The sequence below is a fragment of the Leucoraja erinacea genome, chromosome 31 (assembly GCF_028641065.1).
Source record: "Leucoraja erinacea ecotype New England chromosome 31, Leri_hhj_1, whole genome shotgun sequence".
In the NCBI taxonomy this organism is placed as follows: Eukaryota; Metazoa; Chordata; class Chondrichthyes; order Rajiformes; family Rajidae; genus Leucoraja; species Leucoraja erinaceus.
The window spans coordinates 18,690,026-18,715,573 of record NC_073407.1 but is presented as its reverse complement, the minus strand read 5'-3'; the positions used below and the strand labels follow the sequence as shown (position 1 = coordinate 18,715,573).

General features: G+C 38.4%; 1 protein-coding gene across 2 annotated transcripts in view; it reads right to left on the bottom strand.

Moving 5' to 3' along the window:
- Positions 1-25,548, bottom strand: part of col27a1b (collagen, type XXVII, alpha 1b) — a 313,539-nt gene that overhangs the window by 143,335 nt on the left and 144,656 nt on the right. For both annotated transcript variants that reach the window (XM_055660163.1, XM_055660164.1), the window contains exons 15-19: positions 20,283-20,336; positions 17,727-17,771; positions 12,613-12,666; positions 9,705-9,758; positions 6,232-6,285 (exon numbers count right to left, since the gene is read on the bottom strand). In XM_055660163.1, the coding sequence (XP_055516138.1) occupies positions 6,232-6,285; positions 9,705-9,758; positions 12,613-12,666; positions 17,727-17,771; positions 20,283-20,336 (261 nt within the window). The remainder of the gene's footprint in view (positions 1-6,231; positions 6,286-9,704; positions 9,759-12,612; positions 12,667-17,726; positions 17,772-20,282; positions 20,337-25,548) is intronic.

Sequence of the window (25,548 nt, the reverse complement as noted above, 5' to 3'; positions counted from 1 at the left end):
AACCAAAGAGCGATGCAAATTTTAAAAAAACTGGGACTCAAAAACCAGCTAAAAAAAGTTGCTTGGTCATATTTAACTTGAATACTAGTGAGGACTTAACTCCAGCTATTACTTTGTCAGTTTATCAAGTATGGCATTAAGTGTAGGAAAGAACTGCAGATGCTGGTTTAAATCGAAGGTAGACACAAAATGTTGGAATAATTCAGCGGGTCTGACAGCATCTTTGGAGAGAAGGAATGGGCGATGTTTTGGGTCGAGAACCTTCTTCAGACTGATGTCAGGGGAGGGGGCCGGACAAAGATATAATGTAGTCGGAGACAGTAAGACTAGTGGGAGAACTGGGAAGGGGGAGGGGATAGAGAGGGAAAGCCAGGGCTATCTGAAGTTAGAGAAGTAAATGTTCATACCAGTGGGATGTAAACTACCCAAGCGAAATAGGAGATGCTGTTCCTCCGATTTGCACTGGATTTCACTCTGACAATGGAGGAGGCCCAGGACAGAAATGGGAGGGGGAGTCGAAGTGCTGAGCCACCGGGAGATCAGGTAGGTCAAGATGGACTGAGCAGAGGTGTTCAGCGAAACGATCGCCGAGCCTGCGCTTGGTCTCACCGATGTAGAGAAGTTGGCTCCTGGAACAGCGGATACAGTAGATGAGGTTGGAGGAGTTGCAAGTGAACCTCTGCCTCACCTGCAAAGACTGTTTGGCTACTCAGATGGAGTCGAGGGGAGAGGTAATGGGACAAGTTTTGCATCTCTTGTGGTTGCAGGGGAAAGTACCTGGGGAAGGAGTAGTTTGGGTGGGAAGGGGAGAGTTGACCAGGGAGATTTGGAGGTAACGGTCTCTGCAGAAAGGGGTAGAGATGGGAAGATGTGGCCAGTAGTGGGATCCCGTTGGAGGTGGCGAAAATGTTGGAGGAGTATGGCACTAACATCTTCTACACATATGGATATACTTGATATGCTTAGAATTGGCAAAATCCTAATCCTGAATCATTCACACAACTAGACATAAAATCAGTAACTATTAAATGCTCAATTAGGAAGAACAAATAGATAAGGTAAATTTAAAGCTCAAAACAAAAGCATTAGTTGCATATAACAGACATAAATCTTTTAATTTATCTCAAGAATTCTGTTTTAAAAAAAAAGAACACCTTCATAATATATTCACAGCAATTTAAGAATTTCCAATGGAGAGCTGGTTCTTACCTGGTTTCTGCACATTATTGTGTAACTAGGATCCAGATGCAGAGCTTCTGGGGTATTTATAATCTACCTCATTGAAATTTAGATCTTAAATCTATTCCACTTATTGCAATCATGTATTCTACTATTATTATTTTTTATTGAATTTTTTAAAACTTGTAAATATGGTTAAGCTATTTACAAATGTCTCTGATTTTCAGACATTTAGAAAAAGATTACGTCTCTCAATCCTTTGCATGAGACACAATGATAACCTGTAGACCATGGCAGCAAAGTCTCTAGGTCTGGTTGGATATGTGGGTAAGTGAAAGGATAGTGCAGCTCTAAGGGTCACACAGCAGTGGGGTGGGGGGGGGGGGGGGGGGGGGGTTGACTAGAGATGGAGCTGTATCTGCTTCACTGTTGCAGCAATCTAATATATGTAAAGTACAAATATTTACATACTTATATAATGAAACATTGGAAACTGGGGAAAGCAAAGCAGAACCTCAATCAGTGAATTTAAAATATATATATATTTTTTTGCATCAGCTTTTTCATATATATTTGCATCACATTTTAAAGTGGAAAGAAAATTCTCATGCTGGCTTTTCAATTTAGTGGGTCTGTGAATACAATCACTTTTTATTGATCTTTTTGTGTAAAAACTGTTTCTAAATGGGAGGACAAGGATTCTTGTATCGTTGCTAATAGAAACAATGGCTCAGTAGAGAACAAGAGGCGCACAGTATTGGAAACAGCTGTTGTTAGTCCCACTCCAACATAAACATCAAACAGACCAAGATGGAACAAAACCTGACCTAATTTTTATTTAGAATACGGAAATGTCAGGCTTTCATTATTCTATTATTATTCTACAAATGCTCCTGGTCCAACATTGCCTAAATTTCTCATTCTAGTATTTAAATCCCTCTATGGCCTGGCTCTGCTTCAATCCCTGCAACCCCAACAGTCTTGGAAGACAATAGTCTTCCAAGAATCGGCACTCATCATTTCTGACCTCTTGTGCACCCTCTTTTTTCGCTTCATTATCAGCGCTAATGCCTTCAGTTGACTAAATATTTGAACTTCCTTTCTAAACTCTCAACCTCACGATCCCTCTCTCCTTCTTTAAAACACTCTACAAAACCAATCATTTGACCGAGCTCTTGACCATTGGTCCCTCTCTTGAGTATCACTATGTGGCTCAGAATCAAATTTTATCTGATAAAGCTACTACACAATACATTGTAATATTTTATTACATTAAAGGTGTTAAATAATCTGTCATTTTCATTATGTATTTCATTATGTGTGAATCCAAATTCACATAGACAGTTTGTGTGTCACAAAGTTGTGTTGTGACAACACCAGCGACACCTTTTCATGACACTGATATGATGTGGAAGTGACATAGAATGATAAAAAAAAACCCTACAAATCAAAGAAAAGCCTTTTGGCCCATCATATTTGTACTTGTCAAAAAAGAGAGTTACCAACCTAATCCTCAAGTCATGCCTCTTCAAATACATCAAAGTGGTTTTTAAATGGGATAAGTTTTTTTGCCTCTATCACCCTTTTGGGAGTTTCAAACCTCTCACTCCAAGTGGTCTTTTTATCCATCATCTCTGGAAAATCCTTCCATAAATCTTTGTCTCTGGTTGTGACCCATGTGCTGAGGGAAGTGGATTTTTCCCATTTCACAAAGGTCCCTGATCATTTTATTTACCTCAGTCAAATCTTCTCGCTGTCACTTCAAAGCAAATATCCCCAGCCAATTCAATCTTTTCTCACAGTTAAAATTTTCCATGGGTGGAAATCCTGGGGGGGTGACGGGATAGGGGACACAAACCCCTCCCCCCCCCATGTTTTGTAATCCGGATTTTGAAATTTGGTGAAAAAGAAACGATTAAAATCCCTGCTTTCCACGAGACATTGGGAGTGTCACTAATAAGCGCTTATTAAATGTCTCTATTAACACCGTATTAACACGATATGTCACCAATTGTGTTTTGACCTTCCAAAGCTGTCTGATGTGGGTACAATTACCATTTGAACTAATTGGATGTATATTGGTGGATGGGAAAGGTTTAAACGGGTATCGGATCTGAACAGTTCAGGTCATTAAGGAATACTGTCGAGTGGGTTTCCTGGCTGGCTTGCAGATAAGTCCCTCATTCAGATCACTCACGTTATTTCGTATTTTTTATCCCATCTCTCTCTCTCTCCCCCCCCCCCCCCCTTCCAAGGTTGGTTCTTCTGTCTGCCTTTATTTGCTTCAGTTTTATTTGTTTGTGTTATTTATCACATTGTAGCTTTTGAAAGATTCAAGCGGGTACCAGACGCTTTCTAAGGGCTGAATCGGCCTGTTCGCGGGGCCTTTCATCGCCCGGTGCGGCTTAAAATCAAACTGCTGTATCGAGGTGATCGAGGCTCCCGATGTTGAAGCCCCCGCCCGCCCGGCCGATTTTAAGCCGCGCCGGGCGATGAAAGGCCCCGCGAACGGGACGATTCAAGCCCCACGATTCGGGGCAGACGAAGCTGCTGTGGCTGGAGTTCGGAATCGGTCACCAACCAAGTCAGCTCCCGATGTTCACGTCCACAGGGCCCACAGCTGAAGCCTCCAAAGCCTCGCGTGAGTGTGCGCGTATGCGTAAGCGGCTGCCAAGAAATTGTGTCCCTCCCCATGTTTTGATACCGCACCTGACATTTTCCAATCATGGCAACTAAAAAGATTAATTTCCTCACAACTCTCTCCATTGAAAACAACACGCTCCTATAACGTGGTGACCAAAACTCTAGGCACTACTTAAACTGAGATTTAATCAGCGATATAAATAATTACATGAATCAGGAGTAGGAGTGGGCCACTTGGCCCTGGAATCTGCTACAATATTTAACAGGATCATGATTCATCTGATTACAACCACAATTTTATTTTTCAGCCCATCGATCAATAACTTGATCATAAACTCACAATGTATTGGGAGAAAAATATTCACTTTAACTCTGCCTTAAATGGGTCGCCCAGCCCCTCCCCGCAATTTTTTAACATTAATCCAAGCTCCTAGATTATCCCGCAAAAGGAAACATCCTCGCCACATCCACCTCGTCAAATGGCCACAGGATTATATTTACTTCCAACTGATTTGTTCTCACTTTTTCCAACCTCGGGATTAAACCACTCATGTCCAACTTCCTCAGAAGATAAACCATCCAGTTCAGTATCAGTCTAGTAAACCTTCTATGAACTGCCTCTAACATGTTTGCATCCTTCCTTAAGAGGGTAAGATAGTAAACCACACTGAGTTATTACACGTGTCACGACTTTTTAGGCGCCACCCTGAACCCTTCAAGTCCAAATTTCTTTATAGTCTTCTTTTATAGTATTCATGACTTATTTTCTAACCCATCTTTGTGACATCAACCTACTTAGCAATCAAATCTTTGAAGCTCTCATCTACTGTAAGTAATTTATAAAAGCTATGTATATTTGCATAATTTGTGGCCTCAGTCACAGTGACGCATCATTCAATACATTTTGCTAAACAGGAAAATATATTTTTATTCTTATTCTCCATTTCATTTTAACCAGTCAATTTTCTATAATGCCACACATTATCTCTGACACCATAAGTTTGTATTTTCCACAATAACCTTTGGATGAGGCACTTGATCATATTCTTTCTGGATCTTAATCTGGGTAGATCTTAATTCACCCACTGGTTCCCTTTTATCCTTTGTACAAATTCAAGGAATTCAAAGTTATACATGAAAAGAACTTCAATAAATTGGTCAAATATGAAATTCCTTACAGAAAACAGCATTGACTTCACCTGATTGCCTTGATATTTTCAAATTCTATAGCTTCACTGCTTTTTTTTGTATTCTGTCGTTTTTTAACTGGATGTATCTAAGGATCTGAACATATACATTCCAAGATCCCCTTGATCTTCCACACCATTCACTTTCCCTACTTTCCTAGTATCACATATAACCATATAACAATTACAGCACGGAAACAGGCCATCTCGGCCCTTCTAATCCGTGCCGAACACGTATTCTCCCCTAGTCCCATCTACCTGCATTCAGACCATAACCCTCCATTCCTTTCCCGTCCATATACCTATCCAATTTATTTTTAAATGATAAAATCAAACCTGCCTCCACCACCTTCGCTGGAAGCTCATTCCACACAGTTACCACTCTCTGAGTAAAGAAGTTCCCCCTCATGTTACCCCTAAACTTCTGTCCCTTAATTCTCAAGTCATGTCCTCTTGTTTGAATCTTCTCTACTCTCAGTGGGAAAAGCTTATCCACGTCAACTCTGTCTATCCCTCTCTGATTAACCTTTTGCAAACACTGTTGCATCCCAAGTTCCATGATATTTAATTTGTGCAGGTATGTAAAATTATTATTGGTCCTGATATTGACGTTCTTCAACCCTGCCCTTCATGTCGCTCAACTGCCATTCCCTACATTAGTTTAACCATAAATATTTTATATCTAATGACTAGCACAAAATATTTTTTGAGCATCAATTTGCTTTTATTTATTCCCATCAAAATGTTGTGGCTTTCAATCTGGAGTTTATGTGTACTTTTCCTCCTCCCCAACTTTATAATCGAGGACAATAACTCGCCATTTGATTTCCATATTGAGAACATGTGTACTGGCAGCTTCCAGTTCATACACAAGCGTTTATTTTAAGCATTATTTTTTAATCATTTGCCTTGGGGAAAAAAAACACATGCATGCACACTGCTTATGACTTAATTGTGAACTTGAATATTTTCCATGATTTGGCCTGATTGAATGAAGGTTCAATGTGATTACAATTACTGGTTATTATACAACATTATGGCAATATTACATAGTGTGGATTTCATTTATTGATATGTGTGCTGGTCCTAGAAAAATGCAATCTACAAATGCAAAAGCAATAACAATAGAGATCAAGGAAAAGGATGATGATTTTAAGCAGTGTGCAGTCAGCATAAATGTAAGTTTTATTTGCAATCATTATTAATATAACTTTATTCTTACCTCAAGGCCAGGGGGTCCTGGTATTCCAACTGGACCGTTATCACCAATTATTCCCTGAAAACAAATGCAAGTAACAAATCAAAGAAGTCTATCAATATGCAATATTCCAGCTGAAAGCTGACCGTTGATATGTGAAGGGCTATGACAATTTCCTTGCTTTTGTTGCTTTCTAGTTTTAAGTATGACAATGGGTTATTGAAGCATTAACTGTTTCTCTTTCCACAGATGCTGCTTGGCCTATTGTGTGTTTACAGTATTTTCAGTTTTTATATAATCTAATTTTAAGATATTTTACATCAAAAGTAGTTGTTATTAATTTTAACCTCACAGCAGCTCAATTGATTTACCTTTTGTTCAGTTGGAAAAGGCGGCAAACAGTATAGTTTATAAAGATGGCTGAATCGGTGACTCCAACTGCAGGATTTACAGGTAAACTATGCACACTCAGAAATCCCAAAGTTACTGTCAATTCCAAGGTGTGATGGCGGCAAATGGTAATAGCTGCATCGTCAAAGCAACTGAAAAATGTGGGCCATTTACATTTGTCCACTGGCCTCAACAATAGTGGGTTTGCACTGAGTACAATAGACTTTTAAATGTATAGAGATTATAGTGCAGCTCTGAATTTTGTGCAGGATCGGTTTTAATAACGGGATGACGATATGTTACAATTGATCTTTACATTCATGAGACAAATACCTGACACATAGTCAGGACAATTTCTCTCTGGGTGCTCATTATGAACAGTTCCAGTGTAAAGATGAATGTATTTTAATTAACAAGGTATATACATACAACTTGAATATAACTCTACTTTGAGTGCCTTGAAGAATTAATACATTCACTCTTGGATCTTTAGTCCACCTGAAAGAGGTGGCTTTATAGATTGTGGAAGCACTGACGATGATATTTCAAGAATCACTAGAGATGAAAGGAAAATTGCCAATATTACCACGCTGCACAAGAAGGAAGCAAATCAGAATAGTGGGAACTATAGGGCAGTTAGTCTGACCGGTGGATGGTAAGATTTTAGAGTCCATTATAAAGGATGAGGTTACGGAGTACTTAGAAGTTCACGATAAAATAGGCCGACGTCAGCAGGGCTTTGTGAAGGGGAGGTCTTGCTTGACTAATTTGCTGGAATTCTTTGAAGAAGTAAATGGCAGGACAGACAGAGTCAGTAGATGTTGTTTACTCAGATTTTCAGAAAGTCTTTGATAAGGTACCACACGTGAGGCTACTCAGGAAGATGAATATCAAAGAGTAGATATTAGCATGGATAGCAGGTTGGCTGGATGGCAGAACACAGAGTGGCAATAAAGGTGGATTTTTCTGGTTGGTTGCCTTTGACTAACTGAGTTCCGCAGGGGTCGGTGCTGGGGCCCCTACTCTTCACGCTGTATATTAATGATTTGGACGAGGGGATTGAAGGCTTTGTGGACAAGTTTGCGGAAGGTGCGAAAATAAGTGGAAGGGCAGGTAGTGTGGCGAAAGCAGGGACTCTGCAGAAGGACTTGGACAGGTTGGGAGAGTGGGCAGAGAAGTGGCAGATGGAATATAGTGTAGCGAAATGTGGTCATGCATTTTGGTAGTAGGAATAAAGGCGTAGACTATTTTCTAAATGGGGAGAGAATCCAGAAATCGCGGGTGCAAAGGGACTTGGGAGTGCTGGTGCAGGATCCCCAAAAAAATAATCTGCAAGTCGAATCAGTAATAAAGAAAGCAAACTTAATGCTAGCATTTATTTCAAGACGGCTTGTATACAAAAACAGGGATGTAATGCTGAGGCGCTATAAGGCGTAGGTATGGTCGCATTTGGATTATTGTAAGCAATTTTGGGCACCATATCTGAGGAAGAATGTGCTGCCTCTGGAGAGGGTACACTAAAGGTTTACAAGAATGATCCCAGGAATGAGTAGGTTAACCTATGATGAGCGTTTATCGGCACTGAGCCTGTACTCGCTGGAGTTTAGACGAATCAGTGGGGACCTCATTGAAACTTACAGAACAGTGAAAGGCTTGGATAGAGTGGATGTGGAGGGTCCACGAGTGTGAGAGTCTAGGACTAGAGATCATAGCTTCAGAATTAAAGATGTTCTTTTAGGAAGGAGATGAGGAGAGATTTCTTCAGTCAAAGGGTGGTGAATCTGTGGAATTCTTTGCCACAGAAGGCTGCGGAGGTCATGCCAGTGGATATTTTTAAAGCAGAGATAGATTCTTGATTAGTGCAGGTGTCAGAGGTTATGGGGAGAAGGCAGGAGAATGGGGCTAGGATGTATAGATCAGCCTTGATTGAATGGCAGAGTAGACTTGTTGGGCCAAATGGCCTAATTCTACTCCTATCACGACCTTATGACCCCCTCTACTGTACAGAAAAACACCTGGATGGGTTGGGACTAGCAGCACAGTGGGTCAGGGCTGAGATGTCTGCAACAAGGCTACACAATGACTAGAGATAGACACAAAAGCTGGAGTAACTCAACGGGACAAGCAGCATCTCTGGAGAGAAGGAATGGGTGATGTTTCGGGTCAGTTCGTTACTGGACTCACAGCACCTGCACCATATGTAGATGGACCACCAGATCCTACAATCCCTCTCATCAAATCTATTTGGATTATATACACTGATGTCCCTCTCTCTCTCTCTGGCTAAACTGACTCAATGTAAGTGAAATCATTTCATTTCCAAGATTTCTCCTGGCCACTATGTTTTAAGAAGGGACTCATAGAAACAACCTGCTGGTCTCTGTGGTGAACAGGATCTCAATTAGGATCACTTTACTTAAGGTTTGTAATCCAGAGGGTTCCGCAACGCTCTGTGTATGATCTCAGAAGAAATGTATCTCAATCAAGACATTTGAATGTTGCTCATTGTGAACAAACATTCTCTTGCTGTCCATTATTTGTCGTGTTTCTCTGAAAAGTACTGCCATGGAGCTTGAGGATGAATAAAAAGCTGTTTTCTATTTATATATACAAGTTGGCCTGCAGATCAAAATTGTTGCTGCCAATGAATTTTGGGTGTTATACCACCATTGTGTCATTTGGGCGGGCCAGATGCCAGGAGAGCAATACTATGGTACAAAAGTTCTTTGAAGCACAAAGTCCAACCAATATTAATGGGTGTCATTAACTCTGAGATATTTATGGAAAACCACTAAATGTTGCAGTACTGTTATTTTCCGTCTGTGCAATGCATAAAACATGAGTGTTGTGATGATGAATTTTGGAGCTCCTGGCTATTTTGATTTGAATCTTCAAATCAGCACAAATAGAAATTTATTGTAGTTTCGTCAAACATTCATATCTAAGATTGTAGGATATGCAATTTTTTTAATATAAATTTCTGAACCGGAAATATATATGTTACATCAAATGAATGATAGATTTTTGAATATCTGCAGTAAACATCACCAATAAGGAAGGAATATGTATATCTAAATTGCCAAACTGAGAACGGATCAAATACTCACAGATATTCCAATTTTCCCCCTCATTCCAGGCAAACCCTGTAATCCTGGATTACCCTGTAGTGAAATAAAAAAAACAGATTGACTGATTCAGAGAAATGTAATTATCATTAATCATCGCTCCATAATCAGTAACTGCACAAAACTAGTTACCAATATACAGTAGTATCTATATTTGCAACCAGAATATACTATTCAAATAATTTTGCCTGGAAATTAGGCACATCACCAGAGGGTACATTTATAAATAGATTTATAGTCCTCAAACCTGACCAAAATTTAGAAGAAATCTTTTACTTGTTACTGAATGGATTCAAGAGTCAAATAAATAGTCAAGAGGGAGTGGATATTATCGTTAGTTGTTTCTGAGTGAAATTGATATGAAACTGAAGCAATAACATCAGATACATGTCTGGAAATGTAGCATTATTAATAAACCTGTTTGATTCACAGAGTGGTGCAGGGCTAATGGGGTTCGCCATATTAACCATAATTTATTAACAAGGGAGAAATCCTATCTGAATCTATGTTTTGTCAACACGGAGGAAACTTAATATTCTGCAAATAATGTTTCAACACCATTGGACTATGGACAGTGCAAGCCAGTCCTCTGACTGTATATTTAAATCATATTGTTTGAGTCGCTCTGGGATAAACCTGTCCATATTCTTTGAGAATGCTGTGCAAGCTATTTGAAAAGAACATAAAGTACCAAACCAGCATCTTGAATTACATGGTGCTGGCAACAATAATAAAATGTCTTTCAATTAACAAAGACTAGATATATTCCCTTTACTAGTTGGATTTTGGTCCAACTAATCTCCTTTTAAAGTAAATTTATACTATTCTGATTTGGCAGATTGGACAATATGGTGAAAAGGACAAACAACTGCTCCTTCTGCAATCAGTATATTTAAAGATTTCTGGCAAAATTTCTAACTCACTGCATGGATACATGCCATCCCTCTGAAGTAGTGCTATGGATTTTAAATATATTTTAAATCAATTTATAAATTAATTTAAGGCTAGCGGCTAATTTTAATCTTTAGCTCTCCTGCAGAACTTCTTATAATAAGGATGCTTATTGGAATTAAAGGCATGTATCTGACCTAATCGTTCAGTCACCCACTATATAAAATTCCTGAAGCAGTAGGATTAAAATAATTTCAGTGCTTTTTATTTTCTTTGCTGAGGTTCCAATGTTTCAAATTGACTCATAAATGCTTTTCATATATTCCCATTGTAACTATATGTAGTAAAATAATGACAGCACACTTACAAAAACAATTAATCTTGAAATAATAACTTGCCTTCTGGTATTAGCTTTGCCCAATGCTTGCCTTAATATTTCCTGTGCCATCACATTGCTAAGAAAACAATCCCTCATGAAATGACAATGATAAGGCAGACTTCCATTACCCACAGGACCAAGCGCTGGACTGAATGTTAAAATCCTTTTTGGTCTCTGTACATGTTATTCCTGATACATGTTATTCTCAAATGTTAGTAACTTTCAGGTTATTTTCAGGATATATAAAATATTGACATTGGGCATGAAGTTACTGCAACAAAATAATTCATGGGACATTTTTTTGCTGAGAAAAATGAAGTTGGCAACTCCAAATGAAAAATGCAGTCAATCAATTTATCAAGATGAAAACTTACTTAAAAGAGCATGACTTATGGAGAAATAATCGTGACAGGTCATTTATGATTTGGATAACACTCAGAGGTTCTAAACAGAACAATGAGTTCATGTGACATTCATTCCTAAAAGCTGCTCCTTTACTGATAAACGATGATGGTTTCCTTATCTGACTGTGAATTCTTAATATTTTTACATAGTCTGAAACTATATGTGGTATATGTATAAGTAGGTATGGCTTATTATTGCTCCTCTATTGACGCTGATTTCCCACCTAACACCACTATCACTCCAAGCCCTTCAACATTCAAAGAACGGTGACACCTCTAGTTTTCCATCACAACTAAGGTTGGGAAGTAAAATGGCATAGCTAGTGATCACTACCATCACCAGCACCAAGTTGGCACCCTCTTACATCCATATTAAGAATAAAACTATTAATGACACTGTGCAACAGCATAAAACCAAGGGTTGGTACTAATTCAAATATAAACCAAGCTCCTGCTTTGCTGAACGCTTTCTACAGTACTGCATGAAAACAAAATCTATCTTATCAACTTCAAAACTTAGCTGTAAGACTTCTGTACTTGTAGTTCCTGGTGCAATGGGGTATGTGTACAACTAAAGCCAAGTATGCAGTCTGTTGTGTTATATTCATACTTCGCATTTAAAATGTCTAATTCCTGTCATTCTAAGCTTGTGAAGATCTTGTCTGATTGTCATCCTGACTCTTTATAGCTATTGAGGGATGAGCAGCATCTGCCTCATCATGTCAGAAAAATCTCAGTGTTTATCTCTTCAAAACTAGCACCATCAACACTTTGATTCAAACTCTTAAAAAAAAAATCTATTTTGTACATCGATTCAGATTTGAAAGATTTAAATCTAATGGAATTCAGAAAAATAAGAACTCTCATTTTGATACATCTATCAAGGTTGTAACTAATTTTCAAAGGAATTAAATTCAGAAATTATTTTTGCTAAATGGCATTTTATATATATATGAAATAAACTTAGTCACAATCTTTTTTTGAATGTGGTATAAATTATTCTGGCATTAAAAAAAAGCACTACAGTTTACTTGCACAGAAGAGCACTATACCTCAAAGATGGAAATAGGAAAATACTTGATAAGAAAGAGGTTTCATTAATATTGGTATAAAACCCTCTACTGAAATTAATGCTTGTTTAAGTACCAGATTTAAACAAGAGATTAAATAGCTTGAATTAATCACGTTAAAACTCTTTGACGATTGATAAACTTACCTTATCACCAGGGAAACCCGGTTCTCCTGGTATTCCTGGAATGCCCTCGTCACCCTAAACTCACAGTACAAGACAACAAAGTGTTAGCATATTGCTACTTTGCCGAAATACTGAAGCACACCATAGATCTGCAGCATTGCCTCACAAATCTTAATACCGTGAAAGGCTAGCCATTAGTGACATTCTAAACATAATTAACAAGCAAACACATATTATTTCATTATTACAGATTTAGTTTAGTGCACTTCTTCAAAATTCGATCATTCTAGATCCAGTTCACAACTCTAAATGGAATATTATAGTGCAGCATTCTATAATGAACTGGTAATTGCAAATCGACAATAAAATATCAGTTACAATATTGTTTTATAACGAACAGTGTACAATAACACGCAAGAGGTTTGAAGAAGGTTCGGACCCAAAATGTCACCTGTCTATTCCTTCCACAGATGCTGCTTGAGCCGCACCAGCACTTTGTGTTTTGCTCAAGATTCAAGCATCTGAAGTGTTTTGTGTCTTCACAATAATAAGTTTCAGGTGAATGCCTCATCCATGCAGCCATTTGAAGCAAATTATGGTAGACACTTGAAATTAGAAAGTGTTGAAAACGTATAGCAAGTCAGGCAGCCTCTTTCAAGGAAACAGGTTTGCTTGTAGCTCCATGCTAGAGTTGCTAAAAATAACCATGAATTCACTGAATGAAAAATCTGGTAGGTTGAAGATGAGCACAGAAGAAGCCCTAATATTGTTCTGAGATGGAAGAGTGCAATTGTGTGGAAAATGGAATGGATCTGGTTGACTACAATGGTGGCAAACCCTTGATTGGTGACAAAGGGAAGCACTGAAAAAGTGCTGGCGTGAAACAAATGCAGTAGATTATGAAAATGCATTGGAGTACAGGAATCACAGAGGCTTGAAGCTAAACACGATGGATTTGGGCATCAGTGGCATTCCTAGATTTGGAGACAGAGGTCTTGCAAGGGAAGATGTGAAGACAAATGAAGAAAGATTTGAAATTGGCAACAATGTTTCTCAGTTCAAGAAGACAGCAGGAAAACGCACTACAGGTTTGTAGTTTAATTGGCTTGGTAAATGTAAAAATTGTCCCTAGTGTGTGTAGGATAGCGTTAGTGGGTGGGGATCGCTGGTCGGCGCGGACACGGTGGGCCAAAGGGACTGTTTCCATTCTGTATCTCTAAACTAAACTAAATTAATGGCACCCACGCAAGAAAGGGTATTGAAAGGGTCCATGTGGAGTTTCCATTACAATACCTTTTTATCTAGAATAAATTTGTGGAGTCAGTTAATGGTCCCCATTCACTGGTCTAATGAAGCTCAATGGAAGTTTATTTTTCAACTAACACATGAGATCCTTCAATGTTCAACAATTTGAACTTCATAGTTAAACAATTTCAGATAACAATTCTGTCACTCCCACTTTTACCTCCCCCTTTCTCTTTTGTTCACATGCCACCCCTTTATATTTTGTACCATCATTTCACAAATATTTCTGCTGGCAAAATGAATAAACCAGTCACAGCTTTTTTCATATTTGATTAACTAACAACAAACACTGTTATTGTTTACCAAGTATAGCTTTCTCTCACCTTCATTAGTGTAAAACCTCCAATCTGATGAATGGTCAGTCAATAACTATCACTAGGTACTAATGAATTCCTACGTTATGATTGTAGCTCAGGGCAGAGTAGGAAGTGAATATAAAATGTAATATTACTTGTGGTGTGGAGAGTTTAGATTACATTCACCAGATGTTGTCTGGATATGAATGTTACAGTTATAAGGAGGAACTATATAGGTTGTTTTTCTCTGGTGAAAAGGAGGCTGAGGTATGCCCTTAGAGAGGTATATAGAGTTATGACGTATAGACAGTATATGTAGTAATAAGGAGGCACAAGGAACTGCAGGTGCTGGAATCTTGGTAAGAATAAATAATAATTTTTTTTTCCCTATGGAGATGTCTGAGATATGAGGACATAGGTTTAAGGTGAGAGGTGAGAGGTATACAGGAGATCTGAGGGGGAATGCTATTCAAACAGATGGTGTTTGGAGCCTGGATCATCTGAAAATCTGGTAGAGGCAGATACTCTCACAGCATTTAAGATACATCAAGACAAGTATTTGTATTGCAAAAACATACAGTGCCCTACATAATGTTTGGGACAAAGACCCATCATTTATTTATTTGCCTCTGTACTCCACAATTTGAGATTTGTAATAGAAAAAAATCACATGTGGTTAAAGTGCACATCAGATTTTATTAAAGGCCATTTTGGTTTTGGTCTCACCATGTAGAAATTACAGCTGTGTTTATACATAGTCCCCCCATTTCAGGGCACCATAATGTTTGGGACACATGGCTACACAGGTGTTTGTAATTGCTCAGTTGTGTTTAATTGCCTCCTTCATGCAGGTATAAGAGAGCTCTCAGCACCCCGTCCTTCTTCCAATCTTTCCATCACCTTTGGAAACTTTTATTGGTGTTTATCAACATGAGGACCAAAGTTGTGCCAATGAAAATCAAAGAAGCCATTATGAGACTGAAAATCAAAGAAGCCATTATGAGACTGAGAAACAAGAATAAAACTGTTAGAGACATCAGCCAAACCATAGGCTTACCAAAATCAACTTTAGGAACATCATTAAGAAGAAAGAGAGCACTGGTGAGCTTACTAATCGCAAAGGGATTGATTGGGCTAAGGAAGACCTCCACAGCTGATGACAGAGGAATTCTCACTATAATAAAGAAAAATCCCCAAACGCCTGTCCGACAGATCAGGAACACTCTTGAGGAGTGGATTTGTCAATGACCATTGTCTGCAGAAGACTTCATGAACAGAAATACAGAGGCAACACAGCAAGGTGCAAACCACTGGTTAGCTGCAAAAATAGGATGGCCAGGTTACAGTTTGCCAAGAAGTACTTGAAAAAGCTACCACAGTTTTGGAAAAAAGATTCTTGTGGATAGATGAGACAAAGATTAACATATCAGAGTGATGGCATGAGCAAAGTATGGAGGAGAGAAGGAACTGCCCAAGATCCAAAGCATACCACCTCATCTCTGAAACACAGTGGTGGGAGTGTTATGGCCTGGGCATGCATGGCAGCTGAAGGTACTGGCTCACTTATCTTCATTGATGATACAACTGCTGATGGTAGTAGTATAATGAATTCTGAAGTGTATAGACACATCCTATCTGCTCAAGTTCAAACAAATGCCTCAAAACTCATTGGCCGGTGTTTAATTCTACAGCGAGTCAATGATCCCAAACATACTGTTAAAGCAATAAAGCAGTTTTTCAAATCTAAAATTGGTCAATTTTTGAGTGGCCAAGTCAATCGCCCGATCTGAACCCGATTAAGCATGCCTTTTATATTTGAGCATGCCTTTTATATGCTGAAGAGAAAACTGAAGGGGATGAGCCCCCAAAACAAGCATAAGCTAAAGATGGCTGCAATACATGCCTGGCAGAGCATCACCAGAGAAGACACCCAGTAACTGGTGATGTCCATGAACCACAGATTTCAAGCAGTCATTGCATGCAAAGGATATGCATGATTAAACATGACATTGCTGTGTCTCAAACATTATGGTCCCCTGAAATGGGGGGACTATGTATAAACACTGCTATAATTCCTACATGGTGAAACCAAAAGGTATAAAAATGGCCATTATTAAAGTCTGACATTGTACACTTTAACCATATATGATTTTTTTTCTATTACAAATATCAAATTGTGGAGTACAATAAATAAATGATGGGTCTTCATCCCAAACATTATGGAGGGGACTAAAGAAGGCAACATACCTACTGTGAACAAACATACAGCAGCATGAACATGGTGTGCAAAGTGGCCTATTTCTGTATTGCACAACACTGTGTCTTTATTCATGATTATCCTACATATTTAGGCTGGATGCTGCCAAAACTAACTGGGTTTCATCAAAAGATATGACCATAAACTATGTGGCTTCTATAACTTTCAGAATCAAAAAGATCTTTCTGTTCATCCTTTCATGAATACTTCAAACGGAACTGGTTCTCTGACATAACAAGCAGTCTTTTAACCCACATCTCAGTATTTTTGGCATATTTGCGTTGAAACAAAATGGTGCATTTTACATTGAGTACACACTTTTAAAGTTTTCAATGATTACTTGCCAGTTCTCACAAACATAGAGGTATCGCAGAGGTGGGTTGAATATAGCAAATTTAAAATAAACCTTTGCCCAGAAATGCTGGTGCATTCTTAAATGGAGTATACCAAACATTTATAAAACATCTCTGCAGTGGAAGACTATCATCTATATTTGGTATAATGAGCAAAGAATATTTCCTTACCAGCTGCGAAATAATAATTTGAAATCAGCACTACACACACTGATAGTTCAACGTGTTGTGCTACAGATATGTACGCAATGCTTTACCCCAATCATTTCTCACAAGTTAGGTTTCCAAATATAACCAAGTATCAGAAGTTAAGAAACAAAAGTAAAAAATGAGTATTTAAAAATGATGATAAACTCATTTTGTTGTGCATCTCTTTGACAGAAATGGAAAATAAGAGTGGAAGTATAGCACTGGACCCTTCGAGTCTGCTTCACCTTCAATGTGAACATGCCTGGTCCTCCAAATTCAGTAATATGGTTCAGCATTCTCCCCATATCCCTTGATCCCTATGGAATAAGGTCAGTAATTCTTGTCTAGAAGATGTATAGAGGAAAGTATACACTCGCAATAAATGCAAAACAAGCTGCACTGCAGTTTCAGAAAGAAATATTAGGGACTGTTTTTCTAAATATTATATAACTAGAATTTCAAAAAAATGTTGAAGATAAATTACATAATAATGGGGCAATAAACTCCATGGTTAGAAGAAAATTAATATTGGTCAGATGAGAAATAAGAAAACATTATCTTTAAGTTAGTGCTGTAAAAGGGCATTAATCATTACGAATCATTACAGTGTAGTGACAGAGAGAATTCAACGCTATGATTTGAACTATTACATTACAATGCAATAGGGAATATTAAACTTGTGTTGGAAGGGTGCATTAATATTTCATCAGTGCAATAAGGCAGTATTCAGATCACCTTATCACCTTTCAGTCCTGGTTCTCCAGCGTTTCCCATCAGTCCCTAGGAAGACAAGCAAAAAACTTAATAAACAGACACATGGACGTTTAACATAGAGGTATAAATTGTTAACATATTTTAAAAAAGCAAATTGGATAACATTTCTTGGTAGAATGCCCAAACTTCAGTTAGACTGGAGGAATAGGGGCACACAGTGGCACAGCGGTAGAGTTGTTGTCTTACAGGGTTAGTTATTATAATATAAATATTAATTGTGTCATTATTATTGATTTTAAACAAACACTTTTTTATACTGTAATCACCTCAGAACCACTGAGTATAAGCAAATCTGCCCACGTCATAAAAGGATGGTCAAAAAAGGATATTTGGGTACGAAAATCCAGAGTGCAGGTTCCAGCAGCCTATTAGAAGCTAGAATTACCGAAGCGTACATAACTTGGAGAATTGTAAGGTTTCAGGGTTAGTTTATTGTCACATGTACCAGTTAAGGTACAGTGATATTTGAGTTACCAAGATGTGAAGAGATTAAAGAGAAAGGGAAGGATGAAGCCTTTGAGGGATTTGAAAGAAAAGATAAAGATATTAAAATTAATGTGCTACTTCATGAGGTGCCAGTGTAGGTCAGCAGGTAACGAGAATTTTACAAATGAGAATTGATGCGAGGTAGGCGATGTCAGCAAAGTTTGGGATTATCCCAATTTTCTACAGGATGGGAGATGCAAAGCTGGAAAGGAATGTGTTCAAATAGTTAAGGAGTTAGAAAGCCATAGATGAAGTATCAGGAGCAGATGAACTGAAAAAAGGCCAGGATCAGATGATGTTCCTTGGTAAAATAAAATGCTCAGGTGATGGAAATGTCCATAGTCAAGTACATCCAGTTTCATTATTGTTTTTGGAAGCAGAATCTCACGCATTGAGCACCAAACATAACTGTCCTTAATTTTTCATGATTCCCACAGGGTATAAGGTCTATTGAACTTTAATTAAAAAGGAGAAAGAGCACTCTAAACAAATATAACGGTGAAATAAGAAACCTGCTGCAATATGTATTTGATAAAGCAGAGACATTCACCCCTGCCATACCTTTATCAAGTTAAAGTTAATTGTTATTTGATTTGGAGATTGTATGCAATTAGAAACTATTTGTGAATTTCTTAGGGATTTAATAGCGACCGAATCCGCGAGTTTAGAAGAGTTTGCCCTCGACTCAAACGCGCAGCATGGTCGACAAGTGGTCCTAGGAGGTCCTATGAGATCACTGGAACTCTCCATCATGCTCGAGGGAAGTTCCCGCATACTCGCGGCCTCAGTTTTTCAGCAAGTTGAAATATTTTCCGCCAGTAAAAATTGGTCGCATGGTTCTTTTGAACTCGTAATGCAGAGGAGTGGGGTCACAGGCAGTTACAGGCAGTCGAGGGCAACCGTAGGCAATCTCCTTCGCTGACCGGGCATTTTAATTGACTCATTGAAGTTTTCAGGATCAAGGAAAACCGACCAGCAGGTTAAATGCTCACTAAACTTTATTATACTTCTTAAAAAGTGTCTCCATTCCCTCTCCCCCCCTCACCGCGCTCTCTAAAGGGCTTACCATACACTGTGCAGCCATCTTTTACCTTCCTCTTCATCGCGGGTGTGAATTTCAGACAGCGCTCCCCCGCTTTCCGTGTGTGTGTGTGTGTGTGTGTGTGTGTGTGTGTGTGTGTGTGTGTGTGTGTGTGTGTGTGTGTGTGTGCGCATGCGCGCGCACAGATGGTCGATCCAGCTCGCGGTTTCATCGCTGATGGTCGATCCAGCTCGAGGTTTTTCAGGCGAGTGCCCTCGAGCTTGAAGGTCGAAGACACTCTTCTGAACTCGGGGACTAGGTCGCCACAGCGGGACAGCCCTTTTAGTAATGCTGCACACAATGCTGCTGTGATAATGTGTTGTAAATGAGATATATTCCATTATAGTAAATCTTGAATTTTTCTTGGTTTTCACACAATTCCATATATGTTAGCTACCCTAAAACTTAGAAACTGTAAAAAATGTGCGATACACATACTAATACCAAAATTTAATGAGGTACAATTAGACCATGGTAAGATATCTATGAGTTGTCATATGGTATTTTTAGAGCATGCACTTGCTATGGTTTTCCACAAATTTATGCTACTTGAAACATATATTTTGCTTTAGATCATTTAAAATAACCGATTATCTTTAATCCATATCACTAATTACATTTTAGCAACAAAACAAATGCACAAGGTCATAAGTAATAGTAGAATTAGGCCATTCGGCCCATCAAGTCTACTCAGCCATTCAATCATGGCTGATCTATCTCTCCCTCCTGACCCCTTTCTCCTGCCTTCTCCCCAAGGGCTAACTTAATTGCAATATTAGTATATTCAGAAGTAATATAATGTTCCCAATAGCACCCACAAACATATTATATTCCCTGATAATGGGCTTGCATTATGAAAACAAGCTTCAAGCCACTGTAGTGGACATCAGCCCCAACAATAACCTTCCAAAAATCAATTAACAAAATAAGTGTGAGTGCAACCATCTCACCTTAGGTCCGCGTGGCCCTGGCCTGCCCATCTTCCCAAGTGTCCCGACGTCACCCTGTCAAAAACATGAAAGGCAAATAAAGTCGATTGCTTAGATCAATATTAACAAGCAAGTAAAACAAATGAACAGAAGGAACACAAACATATTGGACAACTCCAGATCAGACGTGATTTTAAACTTTGTCTGATAACATATTGGACAAAATCCTAGTTGTCAGTATTTGCTTACACATGACATTCCCATTTCCAAACTATTTTTCACATTTGACAGCTTTGAGCAATTATCTAGAATATCAACTAATTGTTATTTATTGCCCGAGCTTTAAAAACGTACTACTGAACATTTCCACCTTGTAGAGTTAGAATTAACACTATCCAGAAATATAATACGTTACACAACTAAATTTTCATCTGTGATATAGGTTGATACCACATGTAGTATCACAAATTTACATTTCATGTATTTAAATAGAACTTAAAAATATTAAAAAGTGGTCAGTATGATCTCTCCCTTTGAGGCTCTTCTGCTTGTTAATTATTGCCTCGTTAAATGTGCTTGTTTTGTGGTTAAACTAGAAATGCATCAGGGTACATAAATATTAAAACAATAAAATATTCCTCTGCTATTCACAGTTATACAACATCACTGAAGATATGGAATAGATTCCTTAAGTTTATTATTTGCATCCAAACCAAAATAAACACATGTTGGAAATTCTCAATAAGCCAGGCAATATCACCAGAACTTCCTTCATTACCACGGGTACTGTTTTTCTCCAGATTGTATCAAGTCGACCATTATCATGCAAGATCATTGATCTGATACATTAACTCGATTGCTTCCTCCACAGATGTTGACAGACTTTTGAGCATTTCTGGTTGAGCATTTTTTGTTTCTTGTTGTTTTTCACATTCCCAACATCTGCAATTGCTTGTAAGACTTTTTTTTTGTGAGATTAACATGTTAATTGTTTCCTGAATGGTTAAATTAGAAGAGCAGACTTCCAAAATTAGCTGCTCCTTCAGTCTGCCGCATACCTTCCCCTACATAGAACAAATAAAATGTGTGTTTAATAATGATTTTATAGTGAATACTTGGCAGTACCACTGTGGTTATCTAGGATGTGTTTGCATATCAGCGGGAGACTACCTCCAAGACATAGTCTTCTCTTTAACTCTTCCACACCAGCCGTTATATAATCACAACCACAGCGTCGCATGCTTAAGATTTAATCTCACACACACTTCTGAACAATGTTTAACTTTTAGTGCTAGTAGCAGTAGTAGTATAATAATAATAATTCATTTATAAAATATCACTGATACCCAAATTCCATTGATATTCCAAGAGTCATACTGGCCTTCATGAATCAGGACACCAAATTTAGAAGTTGGGAGGTTATACACGTAATTCTGGTCACCATGCCATGGGAAGGATGTGACAGTATACAAGGTGCAGAGAGATTCACCAGGGATGTTGCCTGGGATGGAGCAGTTGAGTTATGAGAGACAAGGTCTGTTTCCCAGTATTGGAGCAGGTCACGAGGGGCAATGATAAAGTAATGAGGCATATTGAGAGGATAGTCTGCAGGAAACCTTTCCCCATATCAGAGGCCAAAAAAAACTCTAGGACATTGGTTTAGGATGAAGGGGAAGAGATTTAGAGAGGATATGAGAAGGACCTTTTTCACCCAAAGAAAGTACCAGGAACGCTCTTTCTAAGATGGTGGTTGAAGATGAAGCTTAACAGCATTTAAGAAGTGTTTAGATGTGCACAAATCCCTCAGGCATAGAGGCTATGGACTAAGTCCTGGGAAATTGGCATAATAAGGAAGGGTGCCTACTGATTAGCATGGGCAAGTTGGGCTGAATGGCCTATTACCATGCTGTATGTTTTTATGACTCTATGTATAGATGCATCTAGTCAGAGTAAACAAAATTCAAAGATTCTTGGCTTGCTCATCTGAGCTAAGATATGTTCAGTACCAACATTAGGAGTGAGTTATCGGCCTTTGGGCTTCCCAGATTTTGCCTTGTAACTATGCAGGTCAATATAGGGTTGCAAGAAAAGCATTATGTAAAAGGTAGACACAAAATGCTGCAGTAACTCAGCGGGACAGGCAGCATCTCTGGAGAGAAGGAATGGGTGACGTTTTGGGTCGAGACCATTCTTGAGACCCAGCATTTTGTGTCTACTTTCGATTTAAAACCAGCATCTACAGTTCTTTCCTACACATCATAGAAAAAGTTCATGTTAAGTTCTATCTTCAACGTACAAATATACAATGTGTAGCAAGGAACTGCAGATGCTGGTTTAAAATGAAGATAGACACAAAATGCTGGAGTAACTCAGCAGGACAGGCAACATTTCTGGAGAGATGGAATGGGTGACGTTTTGGGTCGAGACCCTTCTTCACTTCTTTTCATGTGACTGTGAAAAGATCCAACTTGCAGTTTTATCGACTAGTTCTGAAGAAGGGTCTTGACCCAAAATGTCTCCCATTCCTTCTCTCCAAATATGCTGCCTGTCCCACTGAGTTACTCCAGCATTTTGTATCTATCTTCGGTACAAATATACAAACCAGGAGCAGGAGTAGGCCATACCCACTTCAACTTACTCTGCCATTTAACAAGGTCATAGCTGATATAATTATACTTCTCTGTCTAACTGTGATAACCTTTCAACCCCTGGACTGGTGAGAAACTATTTACTTTGGGATTGAAAGACTCTGCTTCCCCCACTCTTTAAGGATGACCGTTCCAAAGACACATGATTCATATTTCCATCAGGGAAGCATACGGCGTACTGAGCCATCCAGTGCCAACATTTTCACATTGCAGCAGCTAATGAACTTTCTTCGAAACAGATACACGTTTGATTCCACTGCAGCATGGGAGGAGACGATCCAAAACCTTTACGGGTCAATGGACCTCAAGATCTGTTTCTCATTCCACTTCCAATTCCTAGACAATGCCTTCACCTGCCCCTATGCCAGGTACATAGCCCCTCACTCTGAGATGCTGCAATCAGCAAGCATCACTTTCAAGGCAGGAGCTCATCCTAATGCATCACAGATATCCGCATTCCATTCAAATAAGAGATAGTTGCCTTTCTCCAAGCTTAGTGGCAGCCGCGAGTGTGAAGAAACTTCATAATGGTGGTTCTAGTAAACCTTTAAGAAAAGTAATTACAAAGGGGTAATGCTAAGGTGTTTAGTTATCATGAACTGAATAAGTTTGTAAGTGCATTATAGCTTACCAAGATGGGTGAATTAAAATATTTTATTTTGAGTATTCAATTATTAGGAATTTCATGAGAACTGCAGGCAGAGGAGAGACTGGAGTCTTATGAGAGAGAAGCTTTATTTTTCCACTATTTGCTGAACTTTCTTCGAAACAGATACACGTTTGATTTCTTGTTTACTGATGATGGATCACAGGTCTCTGACATAACTGCCTCAGAGAACCTTGAGCTTTGGATAAATTGTTCTTGTGAGAGCTGAAAATAGGAGCATAGTTTCATGAACACATTTTGGGGCTGGGTTCTGCAGACATGAATCCTTCTTTGCTTTTTTCCTTGGGATCTGACAGCATTAGCCTGTGCAGTACATCAGCATCATCACCACTGAAACACTGTAGGGACAGTGGATCTCACTTACAGTTTCTGTGGTGGGACAGGCTTCTACATCTCCTGGCAAGCTCTAGTGTGGTTTGTTGCTGCAGAATTCTGCGTTGGGCTAAATAAGGCCCTTTAAATCATACTGTTCTTCAGATAACATACAGTGAAAGTAACCAATAAATGGGGAGCCGATCACTTAATAGATGTTCAAAGTAGCAAACTCATACCCAAGTTATGCTACACTACAAAAAATGATTTTCTGCAATGTAAACGGTGTCATGATGTTCTGAATTAACATTCAGTAATTGTAACATTAGTGGATTTATTTAACATTGCAAATTGTTGAGGGAGTGAGTAATCATAGTGACTTCTTTTAAACAAATTTTTGCGAAAAAAAAATATTGCTTCAACTATTCTATTTTGAACCATTATGTGGACTGAATCCTTCTTTAGGTAAATAAACATCACAATCCACTGGAAAACACCTCCACATATCCAAACTGCAATGGGAAAATTCAACCGGGGCTAAGATGATTTGATACAGGAAGAAACTAGTTCAATTTTTTAGTGGGATTGGATTTCAAAATTGTAAATGTGTGTAGACTTTGAAACACATGCAAAAAAGGTTCCAAATGGGTCCAATTTCCAGGTGCAAATGCTTTTCTGAATCGATTTTGGTTTTGTATTCATATTGCAACCTTAGCCTGAACTTTAAGGTTAACATCTGCAGAAGTGACTAATTACATGAAGCAGATGTTGAATGGTTATTGACAAATTTACCTCACTCAAGGAATTGCAAGATCTCCACCAAACACCCTTTGGGCACTTTCTGTTATGAGAAAATGCAATCTGGCAATTTAAATTCAGCAAACTGTTGCCAGCACTTGGTGGTTTCTGCAGTCATAGTCATTTCCCTCTAATAATTCTCACAAAGAAAAATTCTGCTCGTAGTTTGCAAGACAAAAGTGTAGAACACAAAACTTAGCAACAGATAATGAGTTATTAAAAATATTTATTTTTATATATTTAGCAATTTTAATTGATTAAAACAACTATCCATTGTTAAAAGAAAGTTTTATGGTTTCTTTTAAAATATTTATGCCTTTTAAGTGAACAGTGTTGGCAAATATCTGACACCCAAAAGATGCTGTTTACTGATTATAAATGCCTAGAATCAATTTTTTGAGCTGTTATGTATAAAGCTGGAAAGATACTTTAATTAAGGTAAATTGAAACTGCTAAAAGGCAGCTGTCAAATGGGGTTTATTGCATGGGGATACATAGATCAGAAAATTTGGGGGAACAAATTCTTTGTCACGAATGCTTCATGCATGTTAGATTTTATTTGGCAGCTTGTTGAAGGAATGGTAGATTTTCTGAATTATGCCATCAATTTCGATTTCTTGCATAAAATGAACAATTATATGTTGACGAGTTTAAACAACATTTATGGGGAGGTTTCATCTGTCTACATGTGTATTTAACTGAAAATTCTTTCAGGAGCGTTTGGAAAATAACTGTTTGAATAAATTAATTGGATGGCTCTAGAGTCCACTGATTATTCTTTTCAGTGTTATTCTAATTGTAGAACAAACGCTGCGTCTTGGCAACCTGGACAGACAGGAGGGTTGTTTTGAGTGGGAATCAT